General features: G+C 38.0%; 1 protein-coding gene across 1 annotated transcript in view; it reads left to right on the top strand.

Moving 5' to 3' along the window:
- Positions 1–25,741, top strand: part of HCFC2 (host cell factor C2) — an 886,151-nt gene that overhangs the window by 134,219 nt on the left and 726,191 nt on the right. The window contains exon 4 of the mRNA XM_044087200.1: positions 16,483–16,567. Within this exon, the coding sequence (XP_043943135.1) occupies positions 16,483–16,567 (85 nt within the window). The remainder of the gene's footprint in view (positions 1–16,482; positions 16,568–25,741) is intronic.

The following is a 25,741-nucleotide window of genomic DNA, read 5'->3' as shown; positions in this document are numbered from 1 at the left end:
CTCCATAAGTTTGGAAACACCCTTGTCTGTATTGTTTTTGTGCTGTAGTATTGTCAACAGCAGCCTTTCTAAACTTATGCCTACTATATATATACTCTTATTTTTCCTTTAGCAGTCAACAATTGCTCCTTCTCTTGTTCTATAGGATTCAATTTTTTCTGCAGGACTTTGCTAATTTCTTTAATTTCTTTTTGCTACTTTTAACAATCCTTTATGAAGAAATGTAGATCTTCCTAATAACTCTTGAATTGTTTTACCCATTCCTTAAATTCCACTCTCTGTAATAGGTAAGTAGGAAAGTGCTAGAGTCTCATTTTTTTACTTTATTACCTTGCATCTTGATCTTTATTGGCAAATTATCTAAACTATTTATTGGATGTGTTTCTAAGCCTTCGGTTAAATACCCATGCTCCTATGAAATATTCCTGTCCAGCCTAACTCAATTATTGTACCTTGGGGAATATGTCTGCATTCCTGCTTATTTCACATTGTCCATCCCAAATATTCTCATATTTCTCCAAAATTCTATCCTCCTTTGTTATATTTTCCCTTCTTGGTCCCCTTGATACATCCTTGTCATAGCATATCCAGTTCCAGTCCTCTGTGAAAACTATTCCCATCCGGAAGCTATTTACTTCTCCCAAACAAACCAAGCAGAAACTTCACATTGTGGATGGTGTGAAATTCACTCCTTGAAATATGTTATGCACCTAGTTCACTAATACAAATCGAACTTTAAAATGTGCAATACAAAATAATAAAATAGTAGGTAGTCCACAGTAGAGTTAAAAATGGAATATCCTTTACTGAAACATACACACTTTTTATTGATGTTCTTCATCTCACATTGCTGCAGTCATAACTTATGGGTAGTCCGCTGTCCTCGGTCGGCCCGAATACCAAAGTATTAGGCTGACGTCGGTCAGGGGCACTCAGATCTGACGTCAGAGCGTCAAGGTATTAAAGCGCATGACCGACGTCATTTCCTCAGTCTTTTTTGCCACATGGTCCGAAGCAGAAGCAGCGTTTGCAAGTGCCGTTCGGCGTTCTGAAATTTTCGTATTCTGAGTTTCAGACCGAAACCAAGTTGGGCTAAGTACCCCGTTGGGGAATATTTTTGTTTTTTCTTGCCTCAGTTACTTCCGGATGTCAGAAAAAGTGAATAATTGTATTTCTTGTGGGAAACAGATACCGCATAGGGATTACCACTCTCTTTGTATTCCTTGTTTGGGACCGGAGCATGACGTTGTAGGGTGTCGCTTTTGTGCTAGGTTTAATAAGCGCACCATTAAATGTAGGCTAGATTGTGCTAGGCTTGTCTTCGGTAAGCGGTGTAATTACAATATGCCGTCGGATCCTCCGATGCCCGCTACCGCGAAGAAGCGCAAAGATAAATCTTTAAAGTCCAAACAGGATGACTCGTCCGTTCCGGACGCCGGTTCTTTAGACACTACGGTGGATTTGGTTGATCCGGCCAAAGTTTCAACTGAGTCTCAGGGGGAGACGTTGGTTTTGCAAGATGTGGCCTCTCAGGAGTCAGGTCAAGCTGAGGGGGCCTCTCAGGTTACTGTTCTCCCTTCTTTACCTAGGGTGGTTAGGCCTTCTCCTTCTGTCTCTAAGGTGCCCTCCAAAGGCAGGCCTGGTTTGCCTTCCACAGGTGTCAGTCCTAGCTCTGCAGGTTCTGTGCCTAAAAAACATATGCTTAAAATGGCAGAAGATTTAATTACATCAGGGGTTCTATGCCCCCTCCTGATAAGAGGCCTAGGGTGGAGCCAGAAATGGAAAGTTTGGAGCAGGCTTCAGATTACTCAGAGTCTTCGGCTGAAGACATTCAGGATTTTCCTCCTTATTCTGATTCAGACGCAGAGGATTCCACTCCTTCTGCTTCTCCTCCAGAGGATTTTTCTTTTTCAGAAACCCTGCCTTCCATGAGGGAGCATTTTAAATGGGAAGGTCAGGATTTCTCAGATTCCAGGAAGAGGCTTAGGGAATTTTTGTTTTTACCACAGCATAGGCCCTTGGCTATACCTCCTGTTTTGGATGTTGTTCAAGACGTTTTCTCTGAGGCTTCCCTTAATCCAGACTCTTTGCCTCCTGTGCCAGTTAAGCCAGATAGGTATTATAGAGTGCCTGAGGCTCATAAATATCTGTATAAAAGCCCTAGGGCCGATCCAGAAACTGTAAGCCAGGGACCTAAGGGTGTCAGGGCTTCTGTTGTAAAGAATCCAGTTCCTTTGGATAAGGAGGCTAGAGCTTTGGAAAGGTGGGGTAAGAAAGTGTATACCTCTTCCACTTTAGCAATGAGGGTTTTGAATTGCCAGTTTCATATGTTGAAGTACCATAATTTTCTCCTTACTCAGTTAAAATCTAAAATGGATGCTTTGGCAGAGGGCATAGAGTGTAAGGAATTACAGGATTTGGTACATGCCTCTGATCAGGTGGGTAAGCATGCTTTGCAGTGTGGTTTTGATGCTTTGCAGGCTTCCTCCAGGGTGGCTGCCACTGGTTCAGTTATTCGCAGGCACGCCTGGCTTAAGGATCAGAATTTGTCAGAGCATGTTAAAGCTAGGATTTTAGATACTCCTTTGCAGTCTGAAGTTTTGTTTGGTTCTCCTGTGGAGTTTGTCTTGAAAAAAATGGAAGACAAGGCTAAGTCTATGCAGACTGTTAAAAGATTTTTTGCAGGTGCAGCCCCCTAAGTTTAGCAGGAACTGGCCTGCTAAGGGTTGGACTTACCCTTCTTCTGATTCACAGTCTAGGGGTAGATCTAGACGTGGTAGGGGCAGAGCTCAGAGTTCTTTCAGGCCTAGGCCGTGGAGTTCACCAGCACAATCTACAGGTGAGGGCAGGGGCCAGTCCTTTCGTAAACAGGCCCAATGACCTGCATCTTCAGCTGCCAGATCCTTCCTGTCTGGCAGCTCCTTTGGGAGGAAAGTTGGTGCTCTTCAAGCAAAATTGGTTTCTAGTCACCCAGGACAAATGGGTGTTGGACATTATAGACCGAGGCTACAAGTTTTATTTCCACACATTGCCTCCTTTCCAAGGCATGCCAGACGTTCCTCCTCAGCAAAGGTTAGAGGCTCACAAACAGATTTCTTTACTTCTTCAAATGGGGGCTATACAGCAGGTCCCTCTGTCAGAAGTGGGCCTCGGATTTTACTCTCGCCTATTTCTTGTACCAAAGAAAGGAAACACTTGGAGGCCAATCTTGGATTTATCTATCCTCAACACATATCTGGACATTCCAAAATTCAAAATGTTGACGTTGCAACAACTTCTGCCTCTGTTGGGCAAAGATCACTGGATGGTAACTCTGGATCTCAAAGAGGCTTATCTTCATGTTCCTATCAGGCTCAGTTGCAGGAGATTCCTGCGTTTTCGGGCTGGGACTTTACATTATCAGTTCTCTGCATTGCCCTTTGGCTTATCTACTGCACCCAGGGTATTCACAAAAGTTCTGGCTCCAGTGATAGCCTTCTTCAGGTTAAGAGGAATACAAATTTATCCTTACTTGGACGATTGCCTGATTCCTGCTCAAGTCAAGCACTAGCTTCTTCACCATCTGCAGTATGTTATGACAGTGTTAAGGTGCCTAGGGTATTCTGTGAACGAAACAGTCCAGTCTAGTACCCTCTCAGGAAATGTGCTTTCTGGGTGTGAGACTGAATACAGCTTCCCAGATGGCCTTTTTGACCCCGGACAAGCAAAAGAATCTTACACTTTACTAGAATCTTGCACTTTACTTCCATCAATTGTCTCTACGGTCCAGGCTGACTGCAAGGACAGTCCTTCAAGCCTTGGGGTTCATGGCATCTTGTATTCTGGTGCTTCCCAATGCCAAACTGCATATGAGGAAGCTACAATGGTATCTCAAAAATGTATGGACACAACACTGCCAAGATCTGGACACTGTCATTCAGATAATACCTTGCATTCAAAAGGAATTTTGGTGGTGGGCTCAGGAATGTCACCTAAACAAGGGACTCTCTGTGACCCGACCAGAGGCGAGTCAGATTTTAACGACGGATGCCTCGGACAAGGCCTGGGGAGCACACCTGGGTTCAAGACACGTGGCCTGCCAGACTTCAACATTTACATATCAACTTGAAGGAAATGTTAGCAGTCCAGTTTGCATTGATGGCTTTCAAAGATTTACTTCTCCCAGGGCAGGTGTTGATTCAAACAGACAACACAACTGTCATGTGGTACATCAACAAGCAAGGGGGAACCCATTCGTACCCTCTTTGCAGGCAAGCTATGATTTTGTGGGAGACTGCTCTCAGTTTGCAACTCACTCTTCAAGCAAGGTTTCTGCCAGGAGCAGTGAACTCCTTAGCAGATGTTTTGAGGAGACGGATAGTGGATCCCCACGAGTGGAAATTGGATCCTCATGTATTTCGACAGTTGACAATGATATGGGAGACTCCAGACATAGATCTGTTCGCTTCTCCACTAAATTTCCAGGTGCCAAAGTTTTGCACAAAGATGTTTCATCCCACAGCTTGGAAAGTGGATGCTCTATCATTCAGTTGGAGCAATCTTCACGTCTATGCCTTTCCGCCTCTGCCTCTTCTTCCAAAGGTTCTCTTGAAGGTCAGACAAGACAAGCCCTCCATGATTCTAATAGCTCCAGACTGGCCTCGACAGCACTGGTACCCTCTGCTGAGGAGTTTAGTACGGGAACCTCCTTACCCTTTGCCTTTGATTCCACACCTTTTGACTCAGGAGGGCAATCATTTCCTCAATGTCAGAATTCAGTCCCTGCATCTAACAGCCTGGCATATTCTGTTCTAGAACCTGGAGGGTCGCAGCTTCCTCAACAAGTTTTGAATGTTATTTTGGAGGCCAGGAGGCCTAGTACAAGGAAAGTTTATGCTGATAAATGGAGGAGATTTTTTATTTGGAGCAAAGCAAAGAGCTTTGATGTTTCCAGGCCTGATTTGAGTGTTTCTCTTCAATATCTTACAGACTTATTGGACAAGGGTTTGTCTTTCTCCTCTATAAAAGTTCATGCTGCAGCCATTTCTGCTCACTATGACTGTGATCCACCATTATTCTCTCATCCTTTGTTTAAGCAATTCCTTAGGGGGGCAAAGAACATAAGACCCCCCGCGTAGAGCTCCTACTCCTGCTTGGGATCTCAATTTTGTGTTGGAAAAACTTACTTTACCTCCTTTTGAACCTGCAGCTACAGCTGAGTTAAAGTTTTTGTCTTGGAAGACTGCTTTTTTGTTGGCCATTACGTCTGGTAGAAGGGTTTCTGAATTACAGGCTCTAATGGCAGTTGAACCATTCCTAATTTTTCATAAGGACAGGGTATCTCTGCGTACTAACCCTACTTTCATGCCTAAAGTGGTTTCAAATGTGGCCTTGAACCAATCTATTCATTTGCCTACTTTTTATGCAGATCCCCAAAATAAAGGGGAGAAAGTTTTGCACACTTTGGATATTCACAGGCAGTTGCGTTATTATTTGAGCAAGACTAAAGGGTTCAGACAGTCTCAGCAGTTGTTTGTTTCTTTTGCTTTGGGTTCTCAGGGGAAACCTGTTTCAAAACAAACTATTTCTAAGTGGATTGGCTTTTGTATTGCTTTTGTTATTCTCACCATGGTAAGGAGATTCCAGCTGGAATCAGGCCTCACTCCACTAGGGCTACTGCCACTTCTACTGCTTTTTAAGGGGTAGCTACTAAAGATATTTTGGAAGCAGCTACTTGGAGTTCAGTGCACACTTTTTCTAAACATTACCATCTTCCTCTTTATTCCAAATCTAGGGCTGGATTTGCCACTGCAATCTTGCAGGGCATTTTGGCAGCCCCGAATGCTTTATGATTTTGCCAGCCTCCCTTTACCTCTGCTTTGGGATTCTACCCATAAGTTATGACTGCAGCAATGTGAGATGAAGAACATAGTACAGTTTTGTACCTACCATAAATGTAGATGTTCGAAGATCCACATTGCTGCAGTCCAATTTACCCTCCCTCCTTCCCCTCTGTAGTTTGGAGTGGTGGTATGATTTGGGTTGTAGCTGTTTTTTGTACATGGTTTTAGGGAGTTATTCTATTTTTGGCTGTGGCCTTTATTTTTAGGGCCTTCTGACATCTGGGGCAAGAAAAGACTGAGGAAATGACGTCGGTCATGCGCTTTAATACCTTGACGCTCTGACGTCAGATCTGAGCGCCCCTGACCGACGTCAGCCTAATACTTTGGTATTCGGGCCGACCGAGGACAGCGGACTACCCATAAGTTATGACTGCAGCAATGTGGATCTTCGAACATCTACATTTATGGTAGGTACAAAACTGTACTTTTTTGTTTCAGTAAAGGATATTCCATTTTTAACTCTACTGTGGACTACCTACTATTTTATTATTTTGTATTGCACATTTTAAAGTTCGATTTGTATTAGTGAACTAGGTGCATAACATATTTCAAGGAGTGAATTTCACACCCTCCACAATGCGAAGTTTCTGCTTGGTTTGTTTTTGACCCAGTAAAGGTTGCATACTGGGTTTTCTGAGACTTCGAGAGATACCATAGATTTTTCTTTTTGTAATTACCTTTCCCACAATTCTCCGAAGTTACTTAATAGAAGTTTTATATGGGTGTAATATAAATACTGTTATTACTACATTTCTACCATTGTTGCATTTTCTTCTCCTCCTGTATCATTATTGGAGCTCTTCACTCAGTATTATTAACCCCCTTTTTCTTTGTCCTTGATACTCTGCTGATTAACCATTCTGAAATCTTTTCTTTGCCAAATTTACATGTCTATTATTATTTAAGTACATCTCTTATAACATTGCCATTTGCACCTAACAATTCTTAATATAATTCAATACTCTTTGCTTCTTGTCTATACCTGCAGTGCCATTCACATTCCATGAAATGATTGCTAATTCAGTTATCTTGATGAGATATTGTTACTTTCACATATTTTACATAACTTTTTTTTTGTTTTGGAATAAAAGTTTCTGACTTGCATCTGACATGTGCATACTAGTGTTTTGCATGCCTATCCTGAAGCTGCAGCTTCTCATCTCTGTTTGAACCCATGTCACATTTTCCCAGACTTTTGTTTCAACATAAACGTTCATAAAAACTGTATACATTTTCATTTTTATTCCTCAAACCAAAACCATTTTAACTTGCAACAGATGCAACTGTGTATTTTCTAGAAAGAGTTGGAATTTGGCATAATGGTTAAGATGCTTATCTCAGACACGAGGTACAGGGTTTGAGTCTCACTTTTGAGGGAAATTAGGTAGTCTTAAAATGGCCCACAAAGGTAGTTAACCTAGTATTTAACTGTGAACCTATTAATTTAGAGCAATATAGATTGTTTTGGGAAGGTTTGTAGAATGGCTAAAGCCTTTACCTCTCTGATAAAAGGTACAGTGTTTGATTCTGATTTCTGCTTATTAGCTAGTCTGCAGACTACTAGCCTAGTATTTGTCCTGGTCACCTTTGAGCTCCTCCTTAGCCGTGTTTAAGCACAACTTGGACTAAAATTCACCACTAGTCTAGCGCCTATGTCTTTGGACAGAGGCAGTCAGTAAATCGCCCATATGTAAATCACGTTTGGGTCACACGGCTAGACTTGGGAGGGTCCTAGTGGTTGTTAGCCTAGTATACACTTATGAGCCTATATATTGGCAGATGCCCAGGAGAGACACCTACATCTACAGGCTTTCCCTTTTCTAAAATTGGGTTTAAACATGCTGAAAATGCATGTTAGTTGTTCCATCCTACACCCTCACTGTCCATTCTTGCCCCACCTCAACTATCCTCCCAGAAGTGAAACACAGCTTACATATTCTTAGTTAAGTGATTATTGGTCTTTAGGAAAAAGTCCCTAATTAAATAAGTAGGTTCTACATTGATATAATTTATACTGAAGAGATTTATGTTACTAGGAATTCATTTGCTTTGAATCCCCTTCAGTGTATTACACTTAATTTATTTTTACTGAACTTTTGTCATTTCCACTTTAGGGTACTACTTTTGATGTTTATCCATACAGATATCTGAAAGTTCATGGTTCAGTCATTTCCTGGTTAATTGTCTGTACCTGTAGAAAGTTTATCTGCAACTGCTAACCTCTGCTGATAGTTAAACAAAAAAAAAAAAAAAAAAGACAACATAATGGTTGTGCATTTTCATGGTATGCTCATCTCGGATCCTAACAAAATGTCATTTCGCATGAGTTTAGTGATCACTGTACCAGTGTGCATAACGGGGAACCACCATAATTTAATGCACACTTATGATGGTTCACACTTTGGACTTAGTGTAAAAACAGAAACTCAGCAGAGAAGGCCAGTAGGCTTGTGTTTATGGGTAAATTTCAGTAACTGGCTAGTAAGTATTGTGCCTGTATGCCAGGAATAAAGAAATACAGAAGACCTGGAAAAAAATCAGCTACAAAAATTGAGGAAGAAACTCTGACTGGCGAAAGTTCTGCAGCTGTTCAGCAAAATGCAATGCAACCTTTAGACATGACTTCCTGTAATCTACAGGAATATATTAGACAACTGCATACAAACCTGGTTAAAATAAAACACTGGAGTATATAAACACAAACAACAAAAGGCTGGAAAAAATGGAGATGATAAAGCTGCAAAGATCAAAGGTTGATATGAAGAAAAGGCTGGCTGCTCAGAAAGAGATGTTTTAAAAAAAATAATTAGAGGACAGAGCATGTAGGGAAAACCTGATATTTTCAGCTATAGCAGAGAAGCTGGAAGGAACGTACTGCATATTTTTTTTTTGAAAGCACATATAAGCAACTGGACTAGTATTCCACAGCAGGGGGTGTTAGTTGAAAGGGCACTTTGTGTGTATGCTCCAAACTTAGTTATAAGAAAAAGTCCTAGACTTGTAATAGTAAAGATGCAATCCTACCATCAAGAGTTGATTCTGACAAAACTGTGGCAGAAGGGCAAAGTACTAAAAGTGGGAGACAGCAGAGTGCTTGTGGAGAATGATTACTCATTGTACACCAGACAGAAGAAGAAATTTATTCCACTATTCATGGAATGTCAAGATACAGGTGTATGATTCAAATTGCTATACCCAGCTGTCAAGGTATTCTTCCCTGGAGGAACAAAATCATTTTTTGATGAAGTACATGCTAAGGAGGAAATACAAAAGGTTGTCCAACAAAAAGTAAGCTGTAAAACAGGAGGAGATTCCTGCTGCTTGTTCTTCTGGTACTAAAGGCCACAGAGGGACTGTTCCTGTGAAACATTTTCAAAATTTTCAATGGAAAATGTTTGAGTGAAGGAGAGTTGACTAGAAGAATCAAGACTGCGTTGTAATAAAACCAGGAACTTAATATGGGATTATAATGCAATCATTTTATTTGTGAAATATGACAGAATAAGAAAATCTGGAAATATTGGACTTTTTCAGAATTTGTTGGACTTGTGGGAACTCTAAAGCATATGGCCTACTTCATGTCATTAATGTTTGGAAAAGTGCTTTGGGGAGGGGAAGAGGATGGAGAAAGTTAACTGTAAAAGTTAAGTAAGAAATCCACGACAACACCAAAAGATACACCAGCTGTTTATTACATCAAAGACATAGTAAGTGCTTTCATCCATCATTCTGTGGGCTTCTTCAGATTAAAGTACCTAGAAACAAAACTGCTTTTGTAGGTTGATCCATCTTCAACTGCTTTTGTAAGTTGATCCGTCTTCAATTAATCAATCAATTAGCAATTCATTGATTAAGCAGTACCACATTAAATTAAATAATACTATCAAATGCATTCCTAAAATGTTAATCTCATAGTGACATGCATATAAATATAAGTATAAAAATGTGAACATTACAGATAACATAGTCACTTGCATAGTTGAATAATTAAAACAATGTAAAACACTAAATTACTCTGAATTACTTCCTACATGTGTGGTTCCCTATAAATAAAAATAATAAAAAAATCTCATTCAAAGGTATATAATGTTTTAGGGTATAACTTGTGTGAAAATACATATAAATCTATGTTTATATATAAATGAAATACATTCTACTGTATCAAATACGATTTGTATCTAAGTACAATGCTAATCGAAATACAGTCATTGATACCTGGTGGTTTATTAGCTTCTAAATGAAGCTGCCACAAACATTCTCTCATTTCCAACAGTCTTAAAATCACCACCAGCCTCAGTCTTGGGTACCCAGTCTGTTACAAAAAATATAAACCTTTTGAAATTTGCGCATACTGTACTATGTGCAAACAGGGCACTATTTCCTTTTTTGTTTTTAATATCCCTGTTGTGTTCCAGAATACGTTTCCTAAGCTTAAGTATAGTTTTGCCGACATAAAATGCCTGGCAGCTGAGGCAGGTGGCAAGATAAACCACCATGTCTGTATTGCAACTGCAGTGCCCAGGACACCTTAGTGTTCTGTTATAATCATTCACCTTGACATAAAGGCCGTCATTTATAAACTTACATGTGCTACAAAAAACACATTTCCCCATCAAGAAATGTTATTGTATGGGTCCACGGAACCTCTTTCCAATAACTCTTTTAGATTCCTACCTCTACTGTATGAAAAAATAGGTGTTGGACCCACTGTTTCCATCAATTCCCTAGAAAATACATTGTCCCAAATTGTTTTCATAATCATTTTTATCTTGGGTGCTGTATGATTATATTCCAATATCATAACTGCATTCTTAGAAAAAGCCCACGGAATGATGGGTGAAAGCGCTTAGTATGTCTTTGATGCAATAAACGGCTGGTGTATCTTTTGGCGGTGTAATGGTTTTTTTACTTGGTGATTTTGGCTGTGTAACTGTAAAAGTTGTTTTCAGTTATTTGCAATTGTAATGGGGATTGTAAACGGGTGCGACTGTTATTTTTTCCCCTTTTCTTTCTCTCTTCCTTTTCAGCTTCAAGAAATGTAGACACTGCAGTGTAAAAAAAATAATAATAATAATGGTTAAAAATCATGATAAAAGAAACATAAATGTGCTTTTTCTCATTCTTGCATGGGGGAATGACTGGTTTAAAGACCTTAGACTGATTTAGTAACAGGTTTTAAGAGGGAGCAATTAAATGAAAAAGAACATTGAATGTTATGAGGCTTTTTTTCTGGTAAATACTTGTATGCTCAGTAACAATTCTACAGCTGGTCTTCATGTTTCCATGGAAACAGTCTGATAAAGAGAAACTGTCTCCATGGAAACATGAGAACCAGGCAGCCAATCTGATAAAATGAAACTGGCTACAGTCTGGTGGAGAGTGATTGGCTGGGGAAAAACAAAAGAAAAGAGAAATTGGCTAGGATATAATTTCTTGAAAATATTCAGGAGTTTTCCCAAGGTAGAGAATGTTCTCTAAAAATGTTCAGGGGCTTTCCCAGGGTAGTTAATGTTCTCTGAAAACATTTAGGGGGGTTTCCCAGCAGGGAGAGCTATAAAGATAAGACAAAATGAATCTGCACTTAGTAGAAGCACAGGCTGCACCATGCATCTTAGCATGAATAACCTTTCTTACTCAAGTCTGAGAGTCTGGCTGTCAATTTGGGACTTTTGTTCCTATTAGGAGGGTAAAACGTCAATATTTGAAGGTGTACATAATTGTGTGCGTCAGTGTTAAGTTAATACGTTTTAGGGGTGTATTGATGGTGTGTTTTTATTGTTTGAAGGCTTTCATTAACACAAGATATGACAAGAAAACTGTATAAACTTCAACCTGCCAGACAGTGTATGCATGTAACACAAAAGCTAGAACTAGACATTTAACAAAAGAGGTATACATAAAAGATGGGAATAATAACTTTTTAATACACTGACACTTTCTTTAATGTCTTTAAATGTAAATGGCCTCACAGATAAATACAAACAGTGGGTAGTGAACTATATTAAATGTAAAGTGCAAATAGCTATGTCACAGGAAACGCACTTTGAACATGTAAATCTGATAAAGGTTTTCAGGATGGTTATTCAGCAGAATACCTTGGACAAAGGAACAGTTGAGTACTTATATTAATTGCGAGAGGGGCGCCAATAGTGATAGAAAAAGATAAAGATAATGTCAGATTTGTAGTGCTAAGGGGGCTACTGGCAAGGGAGAAGGGTTACGCTGGCATTTATTTGCATTCCAGCTAAAACTGCTATAATGGAGCTTAAGAAAATTCAGGGAGAAATATTCAGTTTTCAGCAAGAATATTACTTATAGATGGGGACTAGAATTTGATTTGCAGCCGTGAAGATGTTTCTGGGGGGGGGGGGGGCAGAAGGGAAAATAATAACAAAGGATTTTTGAAGAAATTTGTAAAAAAAAATATTTGGGACGGAAGATGTGAACTCAGTAATAGGATTTTGCAGTGAATTTACATATTATTCCCAAAGATATAAGAACTGGGCTAGGCTAGACAGAATTTACATTTTTACAGGAACAAGTGCATTTAATTGAAGGTCTTGATCCTCACCCAATAACTGTTTCAGATCATGCGCCAATAATAGCTAAAATTAAATAAAAATGAGACATTGGCGCTTTCCCACCAATCTGTTGAAAAGAGAGGAATTTAAGGAATGGTTTGTAGAGATTATTCAGGAGCTGTTAGGATAGATTTTTTTCTGAAAATATAGCTAGAGTCTCAGATAAAATTTAAGGTGGAGTTTAAAGCTAGGGTGGAAATAAAAGAAATGGAGCTATGGTTAAGAAGTAATAATAATTATTTAGAGGGACTGACATGCTAAAATATTGCAGAATATGGGGAATCTTACAGAACAAGAAGAAGATCAACTGCAGAATGCTAGGCAGAAAATAAGGGATTACCTCAGTAATATGCATGAGCTTAGTATGATTGCTGTTAAGCACTTGTTTTTTATTAAGATGAGCACAAAAACTTTTAGCACAATGGCTCAGGCAACAGAAAGTAGAAAGCGCTGTTGCTAGACTTAGGGAGCCTAGAACAAGGAAGGTAACAAAATCCTGTAGAGGTATTAGAAATATTTTGGAAATTCTGAGTCTCTATAAAGCAGAGAAATATGAAAATCAAGAAAATATACAAATGGAAATGTTTATGGAAGAATTAAATATGCTAAGGTAAGAGATAGAATGAGGCTCACTTACTACTGGTTAGGATAGGAGGAGATGAGATAAAAATTGTGATGTATAACCAATCTACAGGAAAGTCCACAAAAATAGATGGCATTCCTGTGGAAGTTTGGAAGCTAGGAGGAAAAAATTGATAAAGGTCTGGAAGGATGTGTTTAACAGTATCTTAGAAGAAGTACCACTGTCCTGGAAGAAAGCAGTGATAGCTATAATACCTAAAGAGGGTAAAGATCAATCAGATCCAGCTTCATACAGGCCCATTTCAATACTAAACCATGATTATGAAGTGTTCACGAGTAATGCCAAAATGTATATATATATGGACCAGTGTGGTTTTGTGGAGGGGAGGCAAACATTTGACAACATTAAGAAAACACTGATGATCCAGAGGGAAGCAGAATGTAAGAAAATACCATTGTTGTTGGTGGGTCTTGATGCAGAGAAAGCATTTGGCAGAGTAAGCTGAGACTTTATGAGTAGGGCAGTGGAAGCATTTGGATTTTCTAAAAAAATTATAAGGTTGATTAGCAGGATGTGCGAGGAATTGGAGGTGAAAATTAAAGTGAGTGGGGTCTTTGCGGATAATTTCTGCTTGAGCAGAGGAACCAGGCAGGGGTGTCCTCTTTCCCCTTTATTTTCATTTTATTTAGAACCGTTGGCAAAGAAAGTAAGGAACTGAGAAATTCAAGGATGCAATTTGTATGGTAGTCAAGAAAACTGGCTTTATTTGCAGATGATATTTTTTACCTGACAACCAGAAAAAGACATTAGTGTTGTGGAACATTTTGAGACAGTTTAAGATCTTTTCGGGATACAAAATTAATGAAGCTAAAACAAAGGCAATAGAGGTAAATTGTGTACCCACACATGAACTTTTTCAGGAATACCTACATTTATGGGGATATGATAAAATGACGTATTTAGGAGTATGTATTAAACATGATTCTCATCTGGCAGCTAAGGTTATGTAGGAAGAGAATAAACAAAAGATTAATACAAAAACTGAGAAAATGGAATATTTGTTGTATACATATGGAATGTAAGATACAAGTAATTAAAGCGTTTTTAGTCCGTTTAGTCATATACACAGGTCAGGCATATTTTTATCAACCAGAGGAGAACTTGTGGATAGCAGTTGATAAAGACTGGAAGGACTTTTATCTGGGAGGGGAAGACTGCAAGAGTCAAGTGGGATAAGATGATTCTTCCAGTAAAACAGGGTGGATTTAGATTACCCAAATTGAAGGGATATTTCTGAGCTACACAGTTAAAACTCCTATACATAGCACAAGCAGAAAGCTGTAATTCAAACTAGAAAGGGATGATGAAAAGAAACATAGATTGGAATTTTGGATGAAGGCCTTTAAGGAGACTAACGCTAATCGTACAGAATATTATATCCATAAAGCAGTAGAATGTATTCTAAGAACTAAACCAACATGGGAATGGAAATGGGAGATTCTGCCGATAGGGTGACCGCAATTAGGGATGCAGACAATATGCAAGAGGGGGCTGAAATTTATTGGAGGAAACTGGCAAAGGAACCAACGTATTGGGAGCAAATAACTAGAGAGGGAAAGATGATAGAATGGGAAGAGGCAATGAATTTATTTGAACTGCATGTTAGAGATTGCCTTCCCTATCAGGGATTGATATCAGAGTATAGGAAAAGAGAAGGAAACGGGGGAGTTCTAAACAAAAGACCAGTACTGGTACAGTTTTTAACATAATCTAGTACAGAAGAGGCCATTAAAAATGAATAATTAGTAGAGTATATAAAATATTGCATGATAACTATAAGAATAAATCTGAAGAGATTAGAAATGATTGGGAAGATTGATTGGATAAGCAATTCACAGCAAAACAATGGGAGGATATATGTATCTAGAAGATTTAGGACTTTTGCCTGGAAATGTTTACATAGATATTTTTATACCCCTGGTAGACGCCAGAGAATTTATCCTCGGGCAGGCAGCAAATTGAGATGTGAAGGGGAAGAGAGAGAGAGGTAATTGGGAACATATTTTCTGGAAGTTTGGTGAGATGGCAGACTTTAAGGATTTCCTGCAGGATGCACTGTCGAGGATGCTGGGGGGAGGGGGGCAGATCAGTCCACTAAGCTGCACGCACACCAATAGTCTACTTGCTGAGCAGGAAGAAGGAAGGCATTCCACTCATAAGCATCATCAAGACATGGTGAGTGTGCAAGTTATTAAGATTATCATTTTAAAAATATACTTAGTGTCCAGTGATATATGAATGTGAACAGTGAGGTAAGTGTCCAATAGCTCTTTCTTTAAAATGTTTCTGTCCAGGCCACTTATGATGCTGCTACCTGCACATCCAGGCTAGAGATATTAAAATTTTCTGCTGCTGTTTTGCAAGGCGTGTTGTACAGACCATCCACCCACTGCTTGGAGCTGACACTGCACTGCTTAGTACTCTCTCATTCATGTTATGAATTCCTGCACCAACTATCCTTATGATGAGCATAGTGTAGTTTTAAATATACTTACCATCCTTACAATAGCACAGGCTTTCTACCTGACATTCCTCTGGCTTGTCAGTCATTGTGGATCTGCTGATAATGGTGTGTGGCTAGTTTTGTACCAGTTGCATGGTTTAACATTGGATTTGTTGCTTCACAAGACCTTGTTCTTTTACATTGAGTGCATTATTTTACTAGAGTGTTCACTTTTTACTGTCATGTGGGATTATATTGGAGACAAAACTGATGCACTTTCAATGTTTAAAGCATTTAGTGTTGTAGATATAGGTGTGTGTTTTATTTTTTGGTAGTTTTGTAATGGCATTTTTTGGTACTTTACTTGAGTCTGACACTCTTCTGGGAGTTTTTTTTTTTTTCCTTAAACACAGATTAAGGACCAGCGGTACACACACTGTTTTTGCCAGGCTTCCTGTAATGGCCACTGCTTGAGATCACATGACACTTGTGTAAGGATATCCCACTGCTGAAAAGATCATGCTAGTCTTCTGATTATCTACTACGGCTAACTGCTTTATGAATTCTTCTAACGTTGATCCATTATTTAAATATCTGTGATTACACTGAGCATATTAGCACATGTACACTTTTTTTCACTGTACTGCAGCCATATGCACCATAAAAACAGTAAGGGTTTTGTCTTTTAAGTGTCATATAGATTTCTGTATGATTGGTATCCAGATTATGGTTGAAAAGGATTTACTGGGTCAGGCCAGTAATGTGGTCAAGTATGTAATACATTGTAAGCACAATAAGCTGTTTATATTTTGATTGCATGTACTCTTACCTGATGTCAAAGTTGCAGCATTATGTATGTAACGTGGTTACATGTTTAGGGTTTAAGAGACTGTAAAATGGTATAATATAGACTTTTTTTTTTATTTTATACAGAGACCATGACATGGTCGAGAATAGAAACTAAAGGACCAGTTCCAGTGCCTCGCAGTTTACACACTGCTGATGTTCTTGGCAATAGGTAAGTGGTAAGTTCAGATAATTTTTTTTTCTTTTAGGCAGTATTGTATTTTTTTAGCTCAAACATTGTATAACATTGCATTTTTAGCTTAAAACTTATATTCTATAGCATTATAAAGGGTGCATCAATATATATATATATATATATATATATATATATATATATATATATATATATTGTTAATGGCATCTATAGTATAACACAACATGTTATAACTGTCAGCTTGGCATCTGTTTTGCTTATGCAGCCTACAGAAAAGTTGCAAGGACTATATTAGCGGCAGTGATGAGGACCTTATTCTGTGGTGGTAGTAATGGAGAAAAAAATGAATTGATAAAGCAACTGGGCTCACAAGCAGCAATATATATATATATATATATATATATATATATATTTTTTTTTTTTTTTTTTTTTTTTTTTTTACAGTTTTACTGCTAATACTATGCTGCATTTTAGTGGCATACCTACTGAGATTATTAGTTGGAACCATTGAGGGAGACTATAAGATTACGACCCATCATGTGGAATATTTTGCAAACAAGATATTTGCATCCTAGAACTCATCTTATAATAATACTGTGTGTAGGTGGGAGGATAGGCTTGTGTATGTGTTGGGGGAATGGTACATAGTTGGTGCCGATGCTTTGCCCCATTTTCTGTTCTGAAACTATGGCTGACATATGGCTCTATTACTGGAATCCCCTCCCTGAACTACAGTTACCCACCAAAAGCAGTTTCTGGTGTTCTGGAGTTCTGCAGAATATGTGATACCTTCAGATGCAGGAGCAGAAAGGAAGCACCTACCATTTGTTATAGTTTGCAGTTGTAAGTGCTTCATTTTGTGCAGTGAGAAGAAAATAACTGTTTAGTTTTATTGGCTATATATCTTGAAGTATTTATTATCAGTTAAATGCAGACTATTCATAATGTTTTGTGGTATGTATTGAATGTGTATTAGCACTACATTTTCAAATACTCTTGTATCATTCTGTCATTGAAACTTCCATGTTATATTGGTTGGCCCAACAAATTTGAAATTTACTTTAGATAGATTTGTTTTAATTAACTCCAACCCCTATAGATTACACTATACATTGTTTGACTTCATATTGTGCCTTCACTACTAATTTTTTTTTTTTTTTATGTGCCACATATTTGTGGACAGGAGTTTTAGCGGAGGGTATTCATGAAACTTGTATTAGAAGTCTGAATTCTGCTAATAATACCTGCTTGTTGACCGAATTTCGCTAAGGCCTATATATTTATTTATTTGACGTTTGTTGACTGGGTTAGTCTGACTGTGTAGAGACCCTTTTTCAGCAGAGACCCAAGGAGAAAAGCTCCGGATACAAAAATAGAAAGAAATACATTCCTGTAAACATCAAATTATACATATTAAAGCTATAACACACATTCATGTTAATTCATGTGCAGAGAGTTGTCAAAACAGTAAAGGGAGCAAATAAAAACATTCCAATATCATACAAATCGTTAGCATGGATACAGTCTAGGTTGGTTGTCAGAGCTAATTATGTGAGCTAAATAAATGTATATCAAATGGGTCTATATCACATTATCAAAGTTTTAAAAGTTCAAACCACTAAAGGTCGAAATTTAATGATCGAACCTTTAAAACTTCGAATATGAAAAAAAAAAACATTTGTGAAACAAATCAAGGAAAAAAAAGGTGTAAGCAGGGGGGCAAGCCCCCCTGCAACCCCCCACTACTTAAATATACCAACTCAGAGATCGCACTTCAGTTCACTACAGTGCGGAAATGAAAGATTTCCGTTTCATACACTGTAGCGCAATCTCGGAGTTGGTATATTTAAAGAGCGGTGTGTGTGGGGGGGCGTAGCCCCCCACGCGAGGGGTGCAGGGGTGCTTGCCCCCCTGCTTACACTTTTTTTTCCTTGTTTTGTTTCAAAAAAATATTTTTGTCAAATTCGAAGTTTTAACAGTTTGATCATTAAAGTTCCTATCAAATGATTGCCTACAGTTTTATATATGAAAACAACTTCAACATAAAGAGATCCAGACCAAGCAGAAAATGCCTTTTGCCCTTTGCGAATTAATGAAGGACTGCAAGTCTTTGTTGATGTGCTCATCTTATACTTTTATCCTAATTGAAACTGTTCATCACCTGCATGTTGTGACTGACAGGACTCCCTATAAAAATTCTAAGCAGACACCAGTTTTCAGTGGTTTTCTTCATTGACCGTGATCTTTGCCAGTTTGTCACTTAACTTTTTTAATCCACATCACGTTATTTTGCTATTCCACTGATTTGCATGTCTTTTTCTTGATGTGTCCCTGTCCTCTGCTGTACTCATCTGTTAACAAAAACTGTTGGTGTGATATCCATGCAATGTGCATCTCTGTCGTCTCCTTCATATGGCTTATTACCTTTATGGATCATTTATGTTTTTTTATATGGAACTGACCATTTGATGAGCAGTTCTGTGGCTGATTGAGACAGGGAGCTATCAGATTTGTAAACACGATTAATATCACAGCTAGTTTCTTTCTAGTCTGTTCTTCCAACCTTAGTTCTGCATTTAAGCAATTTTAAGTAAGATTGTACTGTGCCCAGTTATAATAGACATTTTGCAAAAATTATTTAGCAAATTCCAGAGGCTTGTCATTAAACCGTTTAAAATAAGCACCATCCCTCTCTTTTGAAACTATCTGCATATTAAGAGAATTTGTAAGTACTTGTATGTGCTATAATTTCTGTTTCTGGCTGTTAACACTTTAGATTGGTCTGCAAGTAACAATCTCTTTCTTCTTTTGAAAAGCTCAGTGATACATAGGATCAAATGTGTGATACTTTGTAAGTATTTGAGTCATTAGTTTTTTTTTTTTTGTTTCTCATTCAGCCCTAGTAAAACTGAGATATTTAATTTCAATTGACACTTTAATTCCTGTTTAATGCAGAAAGGAAGCACATCTAATTTGTTATAGTCTGGATTTGTATCTGCATTTGTACCTGGTATATTTTATGCAGGAAGACCTACTGGTACAATCTAACTTATGAATGTGTCACAACTCACATTTCAAGGGGTCTTAAAACTGAGATATTTAAAACAATATTTTTGTCAGCAGTTCTTTTCTTTGTAGCACTTGTGTTTTTATGCAACCCAGCAGTCTGAACATTGGCTCTAGATGATGGTCAGTATTGATGCGACATGCCAACCCATGTACAAAATGAAGAAAATGAGATTGATGCCTGATTCTAATGCCATTTTTAGATGGTTAATTGATTTGTTGTATGATCAGTTTGAATACTTTTAAATGAGAGTATGCCTTGTTGACACTGACAGGACAGTTCATTTTATAATTTTTGTTTATTTTTTACTACATGTGATTGTGAGTAATCACGTCATAGTATTTGTAATATTAACTCATGAATAGGAACATCTAAATTTAACGTGCTAGAAAGTAAAATAGGCAGGCTGCAGTACCCACGCATCAAGGTGCACTCTGGAAAACTGTGCATACATGCTGCTGGGACCTGTAGACAGCTGGATTGATTTCCTTGCTGTATGTGCACTTATGGCATGACAGCAGTCGTGACTTCAGTATATCATACACAAATCCCAGTGAATGTGACTCCCCTGCTATAGCCTTTGTCGTATTTCTCATTCTGTGATGAATAGTGTCAGTACCTGTAGTACAATGTGCATATGCAATAACATGTCTCGTCTTGCACCATGGAATTGATTATATATAAACCAAGCAGAAGCTTCGCAGTGTGGAGGGTGTAAAGTTCACTCCTTGAAATATGTTATGCACCTAGTTCATTAATAAAATTTGAACTTTAAAATACGTACTACAAAATAAAATCGTAGGTAGTCCACAGTTGAGTTAAAGTGGAATATCTTTTATTTATACACACAAGCAATCCTAGTTGAGTATAATGAAAAGCATTAGACATTCATTAATTTATATATACTCAGGTTATTTGGAGCAAGGGAGTGGTTAAGGGGGGGGGGGTTCTGCTAACAGCAATAAAAGCATTAAACTCATTCCTTTAACCAAGTCCCCCTTAACACCATAGTGTAAACTGAGACTGTGCTTCCTTGGAACTGAAACTTAAAAGCTGGAGGCAAAATATACAAGGGCAGCTTATTAAGGCTAACCTACTAATCTAAATGTTATTAATAAAGAAACCAACTCACTAACAAAATGACTAACAAAAAAATCTACCACTAAACATCTATCAGAATAAATATTAGAAATATTAGTAACTTATAAAATAAAAGACTTTTAACAAAGATTGCTTTCGTACTAAATAAATACTTCATCAGGTTTATGTGTTAAAAAAATCAGTATTAATGAGCAGTGTATAACTCTACAAGTGAACACCTAATCAGCTGAAAACCATAGCTATAATTGCTAAGGTGGAAATAAAATAAAAAATGTTAAAAAATAAATAAATAAATGGTGGAAAATGTTAGAAGCCCTTGTGATCTGTTCAAGACATCTAACTAAGAAAGCACCTAGTTTAAATGAGTAAAAGTATCAGAAAACAGTACCAATGTCAGTTATTTTCATTGTAAAATATTGACAGTGTTTGATATTTGTTTATAACAATATTAGCATCTATAATATTAGTGTGTAATGTCAGCATTAATCAGTCCCATATCAGACTTTTAATAGTCTTTTAAACAGTGGGGCAGTTTTCTGAGTTCTAGTATGATTTTTATGGAGCAATAATAATTGAGCCCTTGTTTTCTAAAAGAGAGCAGTTTCAGCTGTCACAGTAGTTCACGTTTTTCTGAAAGACACTTGAACAGGTCAAGTTAGAAGTAAAATAAAACCGGAATCAAAACAATGGAAAGCTTGCTTGTCATTAAAATCAGTAGAGTCAACAGAAGAAGTGAATAATATGGTCATCCATGGAAAGAAATACAGGGCTGACATTTGTATTGATCCACAGGATCCAAAGAGATTACCAATTGCTGTTTACTGAGCAGCTGTTCTTACCTGTGCTAAGTACTGCTTTTTCCAGAACATGGTGTAAACTGTGGTTTCTGACTTGCAAGGCTACATGAAGCAAGCTATAAAACTGTAGACATTTAATATGACATTAAGAGGTACAAATCTCATTTGTTTCATTAAGAAATGTAATTCCAGGTGTGTTGCATAGGTAGGTGAAAAGTTTTTGGAAAGTAATGTAACTATAACTGATGATGTATTAGAATCTAAGTGTAGGAGAAAAGCAATTTCATGAAGTGACTGATACATTTCTGAAAAGATTAAGAAAGCATAATTTCTAAGTTAAATAATAGCAAATTTAAAACAACTGTAACAAGTATGAAATACATGAGTCATGTCCATATGTCTGAGAGAATGAAACAATGTAGAAAAAATACAGTTGTGCAGATGCCAAAACTAGATGATGAATCTAAAAGGGTTTCTGAGAATGATGCAGTGTCTTGAAAAGCTTATACCTAACATGTCTGAGGTAACCACATCTGTCAGAAAGGTAGCTTAGGGATGAAGCTAAGAACAGAAAACTATTTAAGAGTACTAAAAAAACCTAGTTACAGATGGCAGTAACACTAAAGTACTATTCTATAGTTAAGCCAGCTCTATCACAAGTAGACGCCATTAAGAATTATAGAGGGCTCGTGACCCTACAAGAAAAGTAACCATTGTCTGTGGGTCAAGAAAATTTGTAGGTGCCCAAGAGAATTTGTTCAGCCTAAAAAGGAACTATTAGCATAGTGTATGGATGTGAGATTGAATGTTTGTAGTCCAGAAGTTCAGGTTGAAGCAGACAACCAATCCCTTTAAAGAGTATTCAGAAAGCCTTTTTAGGACATTTCTGAGACTGAAAAGGATATTACATAATCTGCAGAAATATAGTCTGAAAGTGAAACACAGACTGTATGAGGAACTGCGTACAGAAGATAATGTTGAACAGAGTATTTTTACTAGACAAGCTTTCAGAATTGCTAGAACTATAGACTTTATGGATAATTCCACAGTTGCCTCTGGCAGAGGAAAAATATTATCAGAGATATACTGACAGTGGTTTAGAAATGTGTGTGCTGACATTACAAAAGAAAGGCTCGCCCCTGCTGCTGTTGATGATCACCCAGTAGAAGCCTTTTCCGGGAGACTTATTTGACAGAAATATGCAAGTTTGTGCAAGAGTACAGATCATAATGCTTTAGCAGTGGAATGGGACTTGGGTGAAAGCCAGCATACTGTGGCTGACAGAAGTTTTTCCATTGTGGTTGTGCGCTAAGTCGTCCTCTAAATGTTGAAAGATGTGCCTAGGTGGGCATGCAGGTTGGTGTTGATGCCATCCAGCATACAAATAGGCTAAAATGATATCTGAAATAAATGAGTCTAGAGGAATGTCCTTTAAAAAAATTGGGCTTCTAAAACCACCTAGGTAGTGTATTTCAAGGTAGGAGTCAAGAGGGTTCAAACCATACCCTCAGAACTACTGTTAGACCTAGTGGTAGACAAGAGGGCACAAGTGGGGGCAGTATGATGCAGGCATCTCTTTAAGATGTGTGTGGTGGTAGATTCTGACATAAGTAACAGAGAAAGATTTCAGGAAGTAGGTTTTTACTAAATTGAGACCATCATTTAAACACCCAGAAAAACGTCCATGTATAAATAACACAAGGAATGTGTTTACATTTATTCTAATGAAATGTGCATTATGTAAAAATGTGTTAAAGCCATGCTTCTCATTTCTGGGTAGATAATTATTTATGTACAATCCTATATGCATAAACACATTTGTCTGTGCATGTCATAAACTCCTGAATCAGAATCCCTACACCAAAATCATATGTTAATCTTTATTAAGTCAGATTAGTTTTACAAAACTAGCTTCAGTGAGAGAAAAAAATAATTGTCTGTATCCAGTCATCACATGGCATTAACAGTAAAATGTACAAGGTTCTTCATAACTAAAATAAGTGATAAACAATGAAATTATTAAAACTAAGAAAAAATCTTAAACTGACACCTTACTATGATAATAAAACAGTCCAGACACTTATCTGAAATGCAGTAAGTACATTAAACACCACTTAAGTACTAGAATGCAAATCCTTCCCTGAACAACATGTTCATAAATTGCCTGTGCAAGTGACATAAATGCCTAGTGAGGAGACATCAAGAGTAGACAAAGTAATTACTACATTCAGTTCAACTTGATGGGATGCAGGAATCCAAATTAAAAATAAAAATGGATGTGTAATATGCAGAGGTTTAGTCTGAGTTTCTCAATTTTGCCGAACTGTTTTATTAACAGCGCAGAAGATTAAGGCTATAAGCTGTTTTAACAAGCTGCTTCCAGTGGTATGTGATTTGATTTTCACTGCCTTCATTTGCCTATTGTGTGACCTTAAGCAAGTGACTTAATCAGACATTGCTTTGGGGCAGTTGGGGAAATTGAGATGGACTCCTCAGTGGTTTCATTGATCACATACCTAGTAACTACCTAGGAAACTAAAATAATTTGTGTGTCACACTGTAACACCCCCCCCCCCACCAGAAATTTCATGTATAGTTAAATTTTAATCAAAGAACAGAACCACAGTAGCTTTCATAAACAGCCCTACACTGGTTGTATCCATATCAAATGTGTGCTAAACGTTGTATCCTTCCCTTGCCCTGGAGCCCGCCATAGACGTAAAAGCTCTCCCTTTGTATCTTAAATTAATTTTACAGTTACATCCCTTCATCTGGTCTGATCATATTCGTCCTGTTCAGTTATCCTTGGCTCCACTTGTTTGCTAACCATCATGCTTCTTACCTGTCACATGCTTAAATTTCATACTGTCCACTTTACATTTACATGTTAGTAAAAGGAGAGTTCAAGTCCGCTAAGTGTGCTCTTTTAAGTGTCTTACATTCTACTTCCCTTTTGTCTCTGCCTTTCCCATTACCTTTTTTCCAATGTGCCATGCCCTCTTGGTTGCCTTTGTGGGTTGTTTCCATCATTCATTCAGTCAAACCATTCTGTGATTCTACAGCCTTTACTGTGGAGGAGTACTTTTGGAGATCCAGTTGTTTTTTTATTTTGCTGTCTTCTCCACCCACACCTTTGTCCTTCTTGGTCAGAATAACCCATTTCCCTGACATGATCTTGTCACAACTGTCATGTCCCATTATCTTTTCTAGTCTTGGGTGAGTAGATTTTTAACTTCTCTAACTTATGATCATATTCCTTTCCTTCCTTGTCATGGATTTTTTTCTAGTAACTTTCTTATGAATTCCTTCTGGCAGCTTCCTGTCTTTATCCTTATTTGGCATTCAGAACTTCAGACAGTACTCAAGGTCTGATGAAGGCTCTGCAGAGTGAAAGAATTGATTATTTGCTTCTCGAATCTATACCCTTGAGGAGATGCTTCACTCAGGGTGGCCCAAAGCAGGTGTGATCAACACCCACTGATCCATGTCCTGCTTTTTATGTCCTCAGTCCAGCTCCTCCTTCGTGATGCTTCACACCAGGGTTATTGCGGCTGCAGTACTGTTTCTGCACTGTAATTTAACTGCTGCCTTTCTGCCCATTTTGTTTTAGCCTTTTCAAATTCTAGGATACCTTTTGCCAACATCCTGTACTGCTGCATCTCTCTCTTTCTCTCTCTCTCTCTCTCTGTCATCTTCAAAGACATTGATCCTGTTTTGTATTCCATCAGGTTTGTCTGAGACAAATACGCTGAAGTGTATTGGACCTAGGATAGACCCCTGTAGTACTCTAACCATTTCCTTGATTTATAACATTATCCCTGTTGCTTCATTTTTGTCATAGCATTCATCTATGCAGCTTCCCAGTTCTTCAGTGTTGGTCCTGCCCACAATCCTTCCTATTTTCCCATCAGCGTACTGTATTGGACAGATTCATAGGCCATGTGCTGAAATATAGGTAGACTACATCTTCTGGTACTCCACTATCAAGTTTTTGTTTGACCCAGTTATAATACTCTGTTAGGTTTGACAGTCTGCATATTTTCACTGTGAACCATAAGAGACCAGCTGATGTAATGGTTAAGGTCTTCACCTCCTATGCACAAGGTACAATGTTCGAACCTAACCTCCAGGCAGTTACTTGTATGGGGAAGAGTTGTATATAGCAGTCACTTTGGGCATTAACTGTGGGGCGCAGTGTCCTTAAGGTAGAAGATCACAGACCGCAGA

The sequence above is a fragment of the Protopterus annectens genome, chromosome 11.part0, assembly GCF_019279795.1.
Source record: "Protopterus annectens isolate FY-2018-M chromosome 11.part0, PAN1.0, whole genome shotgun sequence".
Taxonomy (NCBI): domain Eukaryota; kingdom Metazoa; phylum Chordata; order Ceratodontiformes; family Protopteridae; genus Protopterus; species Protopterus annectens.
Note: the sequence above shows the minus strand (reverse complement) of the source record. Positions and strands in the feature narration are given on the sequence as shown.